Genomic DNA, 16,452 nt, shown 5'->3' on the forward strand with positions numbered 1-16,452 from the left:
AAATAAAATATTTGGAGGATCAGCTGCCTTTTTCAAGAATTTCTAATGTGGTGCTGCACACATCAAAAAATATATTCTCATGAAAAGTCGCGTGTCGAACCGATATCGGTGTCGAGATTTCTCAAATGCACCATTGATTTTAAATAAAGAACGATAGGAGATCGATTTTTTGGACCTATCGGACATAATAATTAAGGCACACAATCGCTTGCCAAAAGTGGAAAGAGCTCTAGGATAATAATATTATTATTATGTGATGATTAGTCATACTTGAACGGTAAGAAATTTTAGTACTGGCAATAAAACATTCATTTACATAACCTAACTTTTAACTGTCACTTGTCAAAATATTGTTGCCGGTTGATCAAGTCAGCTGTCATAAATATTGTGCGATTTCTAATTGAAATGAAGCTTTTGCTTCGAACGAATTTTTTATTTAGCATTTTACTGAGTTCAATAAAACGACCTGTGTCAGCTTCCTGTTCAAACATGGCCCAATCTGAAGTGGAATGTATGGAGAAGGGTAATCATTCCAATACATACTTTATTTGTACATAATTGAACATTGCGGAATAAATTGATTTCTTACTGTACGTTTCGGGTTGTAATCATCTCAATCATTTCATTACAGTAGAACCTCGATATAACGGACAAAATAGTCAACCGGTGCGGTATATTTCCACCCCCCCCACAAACACACATACAATTTTTATATTATTATTAATTATTGTAAGAACTGTGATCTTGCAAAAAATATAGAGGACCCGGCACATAGGTGGTCATTCATAAACACTAAAATACGTATCTTCTTTTCGTATACTTTGGCACGCAATTTCACTTGCGTGCTCGCGTTAGTCGTACTTCACCTTCGCCTTCCGAAAAATGAGTTGAAGAATTGTGCATGTGATGGTTTCGTGCATTCGAGCAAAACTGAAATCTGGCAAAAGAAACTTTCTTTTACAATATTATTGTGTGAGGACTGTGCGGACACATTTTGGTAGGTGTACGTGCGCAGACGCGCACACCGTATAGGGAACATTGCCTGCCACCCACATTAGTCAGTTATATCGAGGTTCTAGTCTACTCACAGATAAACATACATTAAAAAAAAACCTACAACAGACGTCTTGACTGTGTACTGTCAACTTTTATCCGGAAATCTTTTAGCAGGAATGGTATTGGACATATAACGTAACACAGCAAGGATGGGAATTCGAAAAACAACAACACACCGCTATCTCAAATAGAAATGATTTAAACAATTTATTTATTCTTGTTTTAGGAGTCCATTCAATTGCATACGTGACAGTGCCAAGCGATACTGTTGGTAAAACCCTTGGGAGAAAAATAGTGGAAAGCAAATTGGCGGCGTGTGTGAATATTGTCCCACAAGTTATTTCTATTTACGAATGGGATAACAAAATCAATGAAGACAATGAGGTAAGCTTATTGCCGTTACAATTTTGCTAATTTAAAAAATGTGACACATTACTTCTGCTTGGTATTATTTTGTTTATATGTAAAAACTATTTTTTGTTGGATGTGAATTTTGACTAACGCGATGTGCGATTAATTTCTACTCTTTTAATTTTAGAGCAAGAAATATTAAAGGTATCTGTTGCAATGGGGCAGTGCCATAATTTTCTGTGCTCTGGACGAAAACCCTGGATAAAACCCAATTAGTAATTGTATTAGTTTTATTTTCAAAGCAATAATACTAAAAAACAGGGCATTGTCTGTGTATATGTGGGTGTGTTCTTTGCATATGACGCAGAGTAAAACTTAAATTTTATTATTATTAACGTAACTATGAAACGTCATCCATCGTCTTGCTTCTTAATATGGCTACCACATTATTTAAACACAACACATCATTTCTACTAACTTAATTAAACATATTTCACAAAAACTATATATATATCGTCACTGTTCTGGCAGAAGACACTAATTCGAAAAAATGACATATTGAGTTAGTACCAAAATGTTCCTTATTTCAAACTTTACCGTCTGGAAACCTTCTTAATAAATAAACAGTCTTTATTTTAAAGTCATCCTTTTTACGATTACTTAATAAACTCACATGATAGACCATTATTTCAAACATTTTAACAACTTCAAAGTCAAATTACTCAAAACTAGTATTCTCCAGTTAGTGTGTTCTGCCAGAACAGAGACGATATATAAACTAGACACATACCCACAATATTTACCCTAACTGCATCTGTCAAACTAATATTATTTTACTAGTTTTATGTCCTAATAGCTGTACACGTGCATAGATTTACTTGTACCAATAGTGTGTATTTTAAAACTATCGCGATAATAGCTGTTTACACGTAAGAGTCCAGACTGTCTCGCCAATCTCCTCCAAAAACTTCTCAATACTTGTTCAAACCACAATGACCTGGTCGTGGTCATGGCCGCACTACTGCATCTGTACCGTAATATTCCATTTACACGTGCATGGATTTACTGCTGACAGTACGTATTATCGTGCCCGTAACAAGAAAATGCTCGTGTAAACACGTATTATCAAGAAGTTGCAAGATTGCATGCATCAATCAAAAAACTTCCTGCTGGGACAAGCTTCTGAAGTTTCGCACGACAGTTGGAACTTGTGCGATATCTGCGCATGCGCATTAGATCGAAGTGGCAAATGAAATAGCACCCTACAATGACAACAACGCGTCTCGCTTACGCTTGAAGAATGAGATTGACGAGGCAGTCAGTACTTTTGCGTGTAAACAGTTATTCTAATGGATTTAAGTTTTGTATTATTCCATTTGAGTCCTTTTTTGTGACCCTGGTTTCGTCTTTCGGCATCTTCTGGCACTATATCCAATGGTAAATACACGCTGACAACAAACATAGTAAATAATTAATCAACTTATATAAGTATATACTTAATATATTAATACAATAAACTAGGTCGCAAAAAACGACACAAATGGAACAGTACAAAACTTAAATCCATTAGAATTGAAATTCAAATTCCATCAAGTACCCTCAGTCGATAGTATTAATAATTGTAAACAATTATTATCCCGATAGTTTAATTTACACACTATTGTTGTCAGTAAATCCATGCATGTGTATAGGCGCTATAAAACCCAACTCCTTCATTCGATATTGCAGAGATTATATTATACGTGCCAAATGCTTTCTCACTTACACTTATGATTAGTCATTGTTCAGGGCTGGTTTTACTATATTTTTTTTTGATACATCAATGTAAACTATAATAATTATAATGTAATTTTTAGGCTATGCTAATGATAAAAACAAGAACCTCCCGAATTGAAGAGCTCATCAAGTTTGTAAGAGAAAATCACCCGTATGAAGTCTGTGAAGTTATCACCGTGCAAATCGATAATGGAAATCCAGCATATTTGAAATGGATCAATGATGTTGTTCCTCCACAGAAATAAACAGCGATTCGTATGATTATGTATGTCATGTTTTAATTTACAGTAAAAATTTGATCACTCTAATATCATTATCATCATCATTATGAGCTGGGCTCGATCCATTGCTGAAACTGCTGGATGTAGACCTCCCCATAGCTCCCTTCACTTTTCTCGGTCCCTAAGACATCCCTGTGGGCATTTAGTGGTCGTTGGACACCACTGTATAATGGCATTTGCCCAGCGATTGTCCACTCACCAAGCGACATGTGCGGCCCATTGCCATTTCATCTGCTTAAAAACCTCTATCACATCGCTTACGCGTTATGCCCAACCTGCACATTTCCATGCCACGTTTGCTACTCATAATTTTTGGATTTCTCTTAGATTAAGAGTCCATGTTTCACATGCATTGGTAGCACACATTGGTTGAACACTTTACGCTTAAGGCACAATGGGAGATCACTTTTGAAGGTACTATTCAGGCGCCCAAATGCACTCCATGCCAGTTTGGTTCTGCGAGCAATCTAGTCATACATACTACTGTCGATTGACGTTTGTTGTCCAAAATAGACTTAGTTTTTGACCCGCTCGATTTGAGTGCTGTTGATGAGGATTGCTATTGCTTTTGGTTCACCAAAGCAGTGTATCATTGATAACATTAATGATAAATTTACCACAATAAAAATTAGGTTCAGTTTGGTCACATCTAGTGAATCCAATCCCGAGCCAAAATCTTGATCCCAGGATTTCGGGATTACGATTTGACGATCCCGGGATTGGCATTTTTTTCAATAGCTAATATGAAATTTCTATATATACAAATAACGTTGATAAAATCGGTCAAAGATGAATTAAGTATAATTTATACTATTTAAGACATTTATTGTTAATATTGTGTACGTTCAATTTTAGAATTAGGTTTAATGGAGGAAATAATATTTTAATATGTATAAATAATAATGTGAAAGTAAAAGAGTTTTATTTATTTACGAAAAGATAACAAATACAAGTTCAATTAAAATAAAAAAAATGATAAATACATTAAAAAAGATGGTGGAATCATTTTGTTAAACGTGCGAAACACAATTTATGTGAACAAAATAAAATTAATTGGCAACATATGGGTAATAAATCAAACTTCAAACAAACTCAGTCTATTTCTAATGTATTTATATGTTATTAAAAGTATTTTTTCTGTCATATTTTAGTTTTTATTTTATTTTCCATAAAAATTGATATAAAAACTCAATCCCGAAAGTTTCAGGATTATGTTTACCAATCCCGGGATTCATAGGTATCGAAAATAGTTCTGGATCCCGGGATTGGAATCCCTAGTCACATCTGAGGTGAGCCAAGTGGTACAAGCCTGTATTACATCTAATAATTTGTTTAATTATCTACCTATATGAGAAGAGATCACATTAACACACCTTCACTAAAATCATGACTCAAGTAATCTGACACTGAGTATTCCTAGAGGTCTACAAATTGTTATTACCTACCAGTGGCGAGAGGTAGAGGTAGGCTGTTAAGATTCGACATAAATTGTACACACTAAACTTTGCCAGTCATAGTTTTGTTTTCATTGAACTAAGAATACAATTTGCAGATGATACTGGTTAGTTTTTAAAATTCTATCAAACCCTGCCTTACCAAACCATAATTGATAAAAAATATTTTATAGATAAACGAATATTTATCTACTACTAGCTGAAGTACCCGGCTTCTCACAGGGTCGCTTTGTGGTTATATTTATCTTAGATATTTAAAAAATAATAAGAGGTAATTATTTTTTTAATACCAAAATATCTGTATAATACAATATGGCAATATGAAGATAATTCTAATAGGAGTAAAGGTCAAACAAAAGAACACTAAATTAAAATCAAATCCAAAATATGCAAACGTTATTAATATGTAGTAAAAAAAATCAAAATTGGATGGAACAAACAAACAATAAACTTTCTATTTTATATAATACTAATTTAGAAACCTTCGCAGGTGTGCGCACAACAACTGACAAAAGTTTCATCGCAATCAGATGAATGGTATAGGAACGCATACGAATAGAAGAAGAAAAGGATAGTTGTACTAACTCAGAAACCTTCGCGGGCGTGCGCACAACAACCGGTCAAAATTTCATCGCAATCGGATGAATGGTATAAGAACGCATACGAATAGAATAGAAGAAAAAGAAGAAGAAAATAGTTGTACCAATTCAGAAACCTTTGCGGGTGTTACGACAAAAACTGACGAAGGTTTTATCGCAATCGGATGAATGGTATAGGAACCATACGAATAAAAGAAGATATAATGAAGAAGAAGAAGATGGTTGTACTAATTCAGAAACCTTCGCGAGTCTTGTCAAAACCACTGACGAAAGTTTCATCGCAATCGGATGAATGGTATAGGGAACATACGAATAAAAGAAGATAGAATGGAGAAGAAGAAGAAGAAGATGGTTGTACTAATTCAGAAACCTTTGCGGGTATTGCCACAATAACTGACGAAGGTTTCATCGCAATCGGATGTATGGTATAGGAACCATATGAATAAAAGAAGATATAATGAAGAAAAAGATGGTTTTTCTAATTTAGAAACCTTTGCGAGTGTGCGTACAATAACTGACGAAAGTTTTGTTGCAATCGGATGAATGGTATAGGAACCATACGAATAAAAGAAGATAGAATGGAGTAGAAGAAGAAGAAGATGGTTGTACTAATTCAGAAACCTTTGCGGGTATTACCACAATAACTGACGAAGGTTTCATCGCAATCGGATGTATGGTATAGGAACCATACGAATAAAAGAAGATATAATGAAGAAGAAGAAGATGGTTTTTCTAATTTAGAAACCTTCACGGGTGTACATACAACCACTTACCAAAATTTCATCGCAATCAGATGAATGGTATAGAAACGCATACGCGACATAGCCTATACTCTTCGCGCAAGTGCACGCAATAAGTTGACAAAGTTTTATCGCAATCGGATGAACGGTATGGCAGCGCATAAAACACGAACAAACAAGCAAATATTGTTTTTTATATTATAGATGGGCTGGATTAGGCAGGGCTTAATTGAATTTTAAAAACTAATAAACACTATACAACAAATACGTTTGACTGCCAAAGTTTAGCATGCACTGTTTATGTCGGATCTTAACAGCATACCTTCACACTTCGCCACCGTCACTTATTATATATATGTTTTTTTATTTAAGTAATAGTATTAATAAGTTTTTGTGTTATATAGATAATCAAATTTCTACTGTATTATATTAAAAAATAACCCTAAACTATTTTTTATTTAATTTAAGGAAAGTGATCTGAATCATTATTGCAATGTATTTAATTATTGGCTAATGAATCTGTAGGAAAATAAAGAAATAAATCATACTTATCATCACGCTTCTTTTACCATGTTTGATCCAAGATCATAAATTCATGGGGTTACTGCCAAAAGATGGTAAGTCTCGAAATCAGACATAATGCTAATTTCTTTGTGCTTTATGTGCATGTTTTATATATTGGATGACCTTGAAAATTTTTTCGAGCATACATATTTATATATTGACACATAAGCCGTTGTTAACCTGAATACCTAAATTATCGACATACCAATTTTTGGCAGTAACACCACAATTATGTACATCCACAGAGTGGAAGTTGTGATAACAGTTTTTTGTTATAATTTTTTTGATATAAATAAAAAGGATTTCAAGTTATACACATTTATATTTTTTATAAAAATCGATGTTTTTTTAAAATAGATATCATCATCAGCCGGGGTCAATCCACTGCTGGATGAAGGCCTCCCCAAGCTTTCTCCAACTCTCGGTCCTGTGTCGTTCGCTGCCACGTATTTCTGCCGAACTTTACCAGTTCGTCAATTCAGCGGCTTTTAGGGCGACCCTGTGGCCGTTTCGTACCCCTTAGGTACCATTGGATGACGGCATTTGTCCAGCGGCCGTCCTTTCGGCGAGCAATGTGCCCCGCCCATCTCCATTTCAGCTGTTTGGCAACGTCTATTACATCGCGTACTCTTGTCTGCTTCCTAACCCATTCGTTTCTCTTGCGGTCCTTTCGCGTGATGCCCAACATGCACCTCTCCATGCCTCACTGTGTGACTCTTAGCCTTTGGACATCTCTCGTGTTGAGGGTCCACGTCTCGCAGCCATACGTGAGCACGGGTAGCACACATTGGTTGAACACCCTACGCTTAAGACATAATGGTAGGTCACTCTTGAAGATACTATTCAGACGTCCGAAAGCTCTCCATCCCAGCTTTGTTCTTCGAGCAATTTCATCGTGCATGCTTCCGTCTATGGACACCTGCTGTCCGAGATAGACGTAGCTGCTGACTTGCTCGAGTTGAGTGCCAGAAATACAGATAATCCCAGGGTCCGAAAAACAGTTCCTCATCACTTTTGTCTTTGAGACATTTATCTTTAGACCGACCGTTTGACTGACATCCGCGAGTTCTTGCATTCTACCTTGGAGGTTTTTCGGGTCTTGTGAAAGTATAACAATATCATCTGCAAAGTGCAGGTGACTGAGGTGCTCTCCATTAATTGGAACACCTTTTTCCTCCCAAATAAGTCCTCAAAAGTAGCGGTGAATAGTTTAGGTGAAATGGTATCACCTTGCCGGACACCTTTGTTAATGGGGAATTTACACGACCGTTTGTGGAGTTTCACGCATGCTGTGGCATCACTGTTTATACTGTTCAATATGTTTATGTAGCGTCTGGAAATTCCTTGGTTGCTAAGGGCGTCTATAATTGAGAACTTTTTGATGGAATCAAACGCCTTTTCATAGATAGATATAAAAAATAGATATAAAAAATATTAAAACTATGAATTAGTCAAAAATCTAAACAGCGAAAATTTGAAAACTTAATAAATTAAATTTTAATAATAAATATAACCATAAAAATAATGTAATAATAACGTAACCTATTTACCAAATATGTGACAAATTCACATTTTTTTTACAATTATTGTAAGTTTATCTTTGACTTAAAAAAAAAATCTTTTTAATGTTTTCAGATACATATTTATTAATTAATAGTTGCAATTGTAAATTATCAAAAAAAAACTCAAATTGCAAGCTTCGTATGTTTCCGCTAGGTTCTCTGTTGGCAATAAAATAAGAAATAAAATAATATAACAAAAGTAAAAGTAGATGGAAGCACACAGAGAGAACTATTGATAGTCCCTATCTTAAAAACTTATAAAACAAAGTCTACCTAAATTCACCTCACGTAAGTGGAGTATATCAATATTCAAAGCGATTTCATTAAACATGGTTATTGCTCTCCCAATCGGCATCACTAATGGCAGGTTAGTTCTGCACCTTGGGAGAACAAACAACGGATGCCCTCGATTCCTAAGGTAATTATCAGAGACACAGAGGCCAGCACCACCAAGAATGGCAGAGTTCACATTTACGCCGCGTATATGTCGAAAAAAATATGTAAGTAGCTAAATAAAGATCCCACGGATAATATCCGAAAGTAAAGGAGTCTCAAAAATTTCTTTTGGACTCTCCACTATAAGGCCATACTTGAACTGATGCGGGGCCCAAACGATAGACTCACTCTCAAGTCTGCTTCTAACTAAGGAGTTATAGAGAGCTTTTAGTACCGTAACATCCGAAAAGACCCGGGAAGTACGAAGACAAAGCCCAACATTTTTAGTTCCTTTTTACAAATGATAGCTATATGACCACTAAACGTCAGTTTACTGTTAAACATAATGCCAAGATCCCTTACAGATGATATTCGCGAGAGAACTCTGCCATGCATCGAATACTGGAAAAACAATACCCGTAAGTACATAAACATGAATACATCCATCCTCAGGAGCCAAACAGATATTAACAAACAGCATGTGAATTTACCAGACCCAGGATTCGAACCTGGGAGCCACAACATTATAGTTCACCATCGCGAGTATGGACAGCCATATTTACGGGACTTAACAAAATTTAATAGTAATTAAGCCCTATACTTCTGAATTATCGTATTTTTATGACATATTAATCGAAGGAAGTTGTTTTTACCATCATATTAATTTTTTTAACTCCTTAAGATTTAATTTTTTGATGGATGTTATTACAGTTTTGCACTGAGTAACAGAGTTATCAACATTCAATTGTTTTTATTTCTTCAGATTATAGAACAAAATCTTTTGATTTTAAATAAACATTGATCCTCTTACATGAACAAATCAAAAATTATTTTATATATGTTACACCGAATGTGTGAAATTGTGTATTACACGAAATCGGCAATATTTTGCCTAATTCATGAATAAGGCAACGGGCTTGCATTGTTCATGAATTAGGCAATTTATCTGCCGAGTGCGTGAATTTGGCAGGGTATGGAATTCTTAAACTGTCAACATGACAGTAGAAAAAGTAAATTTAATACGGATGGTTTTATTAGTTATAATTGGACATAATATATAATATTATTATTATTAGGTTATGTTAGGTTAGGTTTTTTAATTCTGAATTCAACTGAATGTCCATTTTGAGGTTAGCTAACAAGTCGTCGCTATAGGATTGGTTTCCCGAATATCCGTTTTTGTCGAAATCAACCTCTTAATGCAGAATGTTTTTTTGTATCTTATTGGACGAGAACCATCCCTTTCTTTAAATTACTTTGTAATGGTAATAAATACATCATTCATATGGTGTAAAAAGAACAATTTAAATATCTCCATATATTTAAATATAGGATTATGAAATTTGTTTTTTGTCTCCTGAACATTTGGTCGATTCGGGAAACCAATCCTACAGCGACGAAGTGTCAACAAACTATCAAATCATACTATCACAAACAAACAATCGACCATTACCTGAGACTCAAGCACGAATCAAATCGCGAAAATACCTTTTAATAAAATTCTTCCGTTGACATATTATAGTTTTAGATTTTTTTTGTGCATAGTAAATGGATATGAACGTCATTGTAGTTATTGATTGGTATATTTTTATATAATCAATGACGTTTGACACATTTGGTTAGTTTGATTAGTTGCAGAAAACACCACCGTAGCGCTACTATCTAATTTGCCCAATGCATGAACTAGGCAGAAAACTTACTGCCGAATTCAGTTACATTTTCTTTTATGGTTTACCATGTCCGATCCTAATAAGAAGATATGGGCCTCCAGGGCGTGGAGGTTTGTATTAACAGATTTGTTTTTACTAGAAATGGATGTTAGCCATTTTGCCCAACGTAGTAGGTCCATACTCTGACTCAAACACAAATTTAAAAACAATGTCTTTTGCCAGACCCAGGATTCAAACATGGGACCCGCGACGTTATAGGCTCACGCTGAAGCCGCTCGGCCATCGTCTAAATTTGCGACAACTATCTATCAAATAGAAATGAAGCTAGCTGCGGAAAGCAAAACTATGTTGCCACTCGATTACTTAAATATTTATTGGGAATACTTTTTACTTACGATATTCAATTTTATTAAATAAAAACACTGATAAAAGTAGTAAATAAATTATTCAAAGTTTATACCTATTAACTTTCCATTTATAATTATTATTCAGTTTATCATTTTTGTCCTGGCAGAAAGCACTAAATAATATTTAGTGTAATCGGTACCGCTGAAAAAGACAAAATATCGTCACCGTTCAGGCAAAAGTCACCAACCCTGAAAATGGCAGTTTTGAGTTGAGTATGTCACCCGAAGCGTAAAATTATGTTCTTTAAGATGCAAAAGTCACCACGGTACATTAGTTAGTAAAATGTTGTACATCCGAATTATTTGTTTTCCACTAAATGACTTTCGATAAAATCTTAACAAGCAAAAGTCATTATAGGTGAATAGACATTATTGACTCTATAAAAAAAATAAATCCTTCGTTATAAATATACAAGCAAAAGTCACTATACTATGGATGGTGAGTTTTACTGATTTGTCATTTGAAAACTTCTAACACTTGTCTGAAATACGCAAACATAACCAAACAGGAATAGTTTACCTTAGCTTGTTATAATAAGATCGCTTTGGTCTAAATTAAATCAAACAAAACTCACCATAGCATAATGGTGACTTTTGTCTGCTCGTAAATGCAGCACAGTGATGACGAAATAAACAAGCAAAAGTCACCATCCATCCATAGAGAGTTGTGATTGACAATTATTTTTCGTTTATGGTCAGTTTCGTCCATGATTATGCATTTTGTCACCTGTCATTGAACGTTTGGATCTTCGGGTTACACTATTGTTTCGATTGTGGATTGTTTTATGATTAATTATTGTTGTTATTTTACTAGATACTGTAATACTTTGCAAGATTTGTAATATTGATTTATCGAACAGGAGTTCTGTTATCATGCATTACTCGAAATATCACAGTGCATCAAGTGATGTCATAATTGTTGTACCGGTTAATGATAATGACCAGGAAACCGATGACCCTAGCTATGTCCCAGATGATATTGATGGAGAAACAGAAGGTAGTCACTATGACATTGTTATTTACCTGTTATGAATACTATTCAATCCATATTATTCAAAAAATAAAATATTTAAAAACAATGAGACATTTTCTTGACCACATAGTTTAGTTTTCAGAATGCGAGCAACATACCAACAAAAGAAGTCGGTGGCGCAAATCAGATCCTTCTACTTGGACTCGCAACGTTGTAAAAGATCTTAGGAATTCTGGAAAGGCCTATGAAACAAAAAAACGGGCGTTTATTGCCAAAACTCCCAAAACAGCCAGCTGCACTAAATGCATATTCAATTTCTCCACAAAGTGTACTGAAGAACAAAGAGTATTAATATCCTCTGAATACTGGAGTCTGGGTGACTATTGTCGTCAAAAGGATTTTATACTGAAGAACACAAAGACTGTAAATGCGGAATGGTAAAGCTACCTCTCAAGAAACGATCGAATGCGAAGCAATACTATTTTTTTTAAGGATGGCAGAGAAGAAAGGGTTTGCCGAGACATCTTTTTAAAAACATTGTCTCAGTAATGGCCTTGTTAACAAAGCTTATGAAAAAGCCAATGAATTTAATGTATTTAACACCGAGGATCAGAGGAAACAAGATGCCCAACAGCGTGGTAAAATTTCAAACACATCAAAAATTTCCTGTTACGTAGTCACATTACGTAGACAATCATCGAGCCGGCAATATTTAGACAGAAAAGACCGTGTGCTCTCTGCACAAAATATAACACAATGAAGGACGGCGACGAGAAGAAACAGTTGGAGCAAAACTACACTGAACATAAAACAGGGATTGAGAAGCCAACACCGACAAAGCTATGGACAAAGAAAGGGCAACTCGAGAAAACACTTTTGCAACAGTAACTTTTGACTTGCAGATTATTTTACAGATTCCAAGTAGCGATGTCTCAGCTCTGTATTACAGCAGAAAACTCTGTGTTGCTACAATTTGACAATTTATGAAAGAGCTCCGCCTAATAATGCTTTCTGTTAGGCTTGGCATGACGTAAATGCCAAGCGTGGTAGCATAGAGATTGGTACATGCTTGTATAATTATCAAACTAACTTGCCAAGCAATATAAAAGAAGTGTCCATTTTTAGTGACACGTGCGGTGGCCAGAACCTCAATCAAAATATTTTGACCCTTTTGATGTAGGTGATGCAGAACTCAGACAATATTGAAGTATTGGAGAAAAAGTTTTTAGAATCCGGACATTCAATGATGGAATGTGACAAGTATGCACAGTGCCATTGCGAAATAGAAGAGATTAATGAATACATGACTGGATAAACTTTTTTTCAGCTGCTCAATTTAATTGCAATAAGAAAACTGCGACACTGTATAGGTACCACAAAAGAACTAAAATACAGCGATTTTTATGATTTGGGTCTCCTGTCCAAACAAATATTAAAAAAGAAAACCAGGAACACGGCTGGACAAAAAGTTAACTGGTTGAAGGTGAAGTGCTTCAGATTTGAAAAAAATAGTCGTTCAATTATAAAATATCGATATTTACAAATTAATATTGCCCTTCGGAATCGTGCTGCAACCTTTCCGAATGAATTGTCAAAAGCGTATTTATAAGCTTCTATCAATAAGTTCACAAAAGCATAAAGATTTAATGGTATTATGTGAAAAAGGTGTGATACCACAAGAATTCCACCACTGGTACCAATCTCTGCCGAGCTCAACCAGCGTTATTGATAGGAATGCAGAACCTGATGCCGGAATTGATACAGAGGAGGAGTAGTTTTTAATTATTATTTGTTAATCTTTCTTTACTTTCATTATGTTATTACTTAATTTCATAATTTTCATTGGTTTGTTATTATCATTAGATTTCATTAAAAAAAACACTTAATTCATTTACTTTAGGTATTTATATCTTAAAACATAAAAAAAATAAACATGTTAAAAGACTATTTCATTCAATAAAACTTATTATTTACCACATTATCTTTATTATTACCTATATCACTACCTTTCACTATCCTTCTTTTGGCTAACATTGTTCAGATTATTAACAAGCAAAAGTCACCAAACCATAATAAAATTGAGCTACCTTGCCTCCTTCAAAACCTTCCAGATGTTTTGATTAGCATCAAAAAGTAAAAGAACTTTAAAGAAATTATTAAGAAGACATAAGAAAATAATGTAATGTAAATAAAACGTTAAAAACATTAAAATCTGATTTTTCCTGCATTTTCAAACTTTCAAATTGCGATATCTCAAAACTATGTTTTTAGGGTTGGTGACTTTTGCCTGAACAGTGACGATATGATCTGGCAAAAAACACTTTGAGTAATTTTGAGTAAACGACACAGTATAATAATTATACTGTGTCGTTCGGACACTTTCACACTTCTTGACAATCTTAATTTTTTAAATTAATATAAGGGAATCAATATTTTTAAAAATGGTCATATACTGATGTGTAACTTCACCAACTAAAATATTGAACAACTGTCATCGTATTTTTGTTTATGCATGCAAGTTGGCGTTATATAGATTGAAGGTGATTTGACATTATATGCATGCTCCAAGTGACTCATCTTTATTCATTATTGGTATTTTTTTACCTAAGAAATGTCATTAGGTATTATATTTCTTAAGGTAGGCTTTAAGCACTCGCCTAGTATGGAGTCTTCGCCACTGCCGTGTAGTATGTACGTAGCAGTGGCAAAGACTCCATACTAGGCGATTATTTAAACCCTAACTTCTTAAGAAAATTAATTTAATTTGCCAACGACATCTGTAGTATATCTAGGAAAGTAGGAATGTGTATTAAAGAAAGGTTTAAAATAATATGCAACAGTGCGACATCTGTCTTTAACAAATTTGTCTAATTATTTGCCATCAATAGTGATGTTTTTTTGTATGAACTTTATGTCACGTGACCTCAGTATGTCTGGAGCAGTCTATACAAAATGATAGGCACTAATGCATAAGCCTAAAATCTTTGCGTATAATATATTATTAAAATAATTAATAATTAGATAAGGTGAGTCGAGGTAAGTGTGACTTTGGGGTAAGTGTAGCTACTAAGTTTTCTCAGTATCTACTACAAATTGGATGCTGCCATCTATAGAAAGATGATAGCAAACTCACTGATTTATAAAAATAATCAGAGTTGGTGTCGATACCGTATTTCCTGAGGTGACTACATGGATTATTCTCCAGTAGTCATTTTGATGTCGTCGAGTGAGTTGGTAGCTGTTACTAAAATATTTTTTTAAACACGCAAATCTGCACATTGTGGTTGTAAAAATTGGTGAGTATATGTGTTTTGATACGCTGCTTCACGTTGTGTTATCGTTTTACTGATGATTTATAAGCATTTGAAACCTTTAATCGAGTAGACACACTTCCCCCACGAAAGTGAACACGTGGGGTAAGTGTGCCTTTGTATTGTGTCACACTTCCCCCATATATTTTCTATAAATTTGCAAAGTCAATATTTTAACTAGTGATGGGCGATGAGGAAAACGATCCTTCAATTAATAAGCTTAATATATCAATGTTTGATCAGTTTGATGATACTGCAGGTGCATCTAATTCAGAAATGTTAGAGATTGGAAAATGGATTGTAGTACAATTTGCTACAAAAAAAACTGTGAAACATTTTGTCGGAGTTATAATAAAACTTCAGCAAGATGACAGAGTTCTGACAAAGTTTGCTCGAAAACTTAAGACGATTAAAAAAGAAAACGAAACTATGTTTTCATTTCCAAGAGTAGAAGACATTTACGAAGTGAAAGAAGAGGATGTCATCTGCATATTGCCTCAACCATCAACTGGACGAAGAGGCGAAATAATTTTCAAAACAAAAATCTCTGGTTACAATATTCAGTAAGTACCTAGTCATGCAATTTCAAATATTGCAATTCGAAATAATTAAGTGAGAATAAATAGTTTCGTAAGTAAGCACTTAACTTGAATTGTAAGTACAGTAAAAACGAAAGAATGATTCAAGAATGAGACCCAACACGTTACTAGAGATTTAATGTTTTTGTGTATTAATTATTATTTTTTCTTTTATATCTTACTCTCTATTTGTATCCACATTTTATTTTTGCTGATTGTTACTTAATTTTGTAATAATACGAAAATAATCATGTTAGGTATATTAAATTTCATCAACTGTTTGTTAATGCTCACTGTTTCGAGCTAAAAAAATAATGTTTTACCCTGTTAATTCTTGGTGAAGCTATTATAACATTTCAAATTTAACTCATTCTTTCTTACACTTATTCTCACGCCGCACACAGTCGACAAACTTCTTTATCGTTTTGATTTTACTGTAAGTGCTTACGTCTTTGTCATGTAAGTACAGACTATTTTTAGGGTTACTCTGCATTCCTGTATTGTATAATTTGTATTTGTGCTCTTTCGAGACGAATAAAATTATAAGTTAATCTTCAAAAGCCTTTGATTGATATACCTACCACTCCTGTTGCTGAGATAACCACATTAAATAATTAAGTACATACCTAATAAAAACGTCATTTTTGTTTCGGGACATCACTAGCTCTACATACATTAGTATGACACACTTACCC

General features: G+C 34.3%; 1 protein-coding gene across 3 annotated transcripts; it reads left to right on the forward strand.

Annotated features, from left to right (window-relative positions):
- Window positions 1-337: 337 nt before the first annotated feature.
- LOC147078844 (protein CutA homolog) lies at window positions 338-9,402 on the forward strand. Of its 3 annotated transcripts, none has more exons than XM_085950107.1 (4): window positions 338-523; window positions 1,283-1,440; window positions 3,264-3,448; window positions 9,184-9,402. In XM_085950107.1, the coding sequence occupies exons 1-3, from the start codon at window positions 406-408 to the stop codon at window positions 3,426-3,428; spliced, it is 441 nt and encodes a 146-aa protein (XP_085806233.1). In that variant the 5' UTR covers window positions 338-405; the 3' UTR covers window positions 3,429-3,448; window positions 9,184-9,402. The 3 variants fall into 3 exon arrangements, with proteins under 3 accessions (XP_085806233.1, XP_085806225.1, XP_085806217.1); XM_085950099.1 differs by lacking the exon at window positions 9,184-9,402 and adding an exon at window positions 5,409-6,079; XM_085950091.1 differs by lacking the exon at window positions 9,184-9,402 and having other exon boundaries at window positions 3,264-5,588.
- The last annotated feature ends 7,050 nt before the right edge of the window (window positions 9,403-16,452 follow it).

This window comes from Rhyacophila brunnea, unplaced genomic scaffold (genome assembly GCF_057557595.1).
Source record: "Rhyacophila brunnea isolate RB1 unplaced genomic scaffold, BYU_Rbru_1.0 scaffold_10, whole genome shotgun sequence".
NCBI classification, from domain to species: Eukaryota; Metazoa; Arthropoda; class Insecta; order Trichoptera; family Rhyacophilidae; genus Rhyacophila; species Rhyacophila brunnea.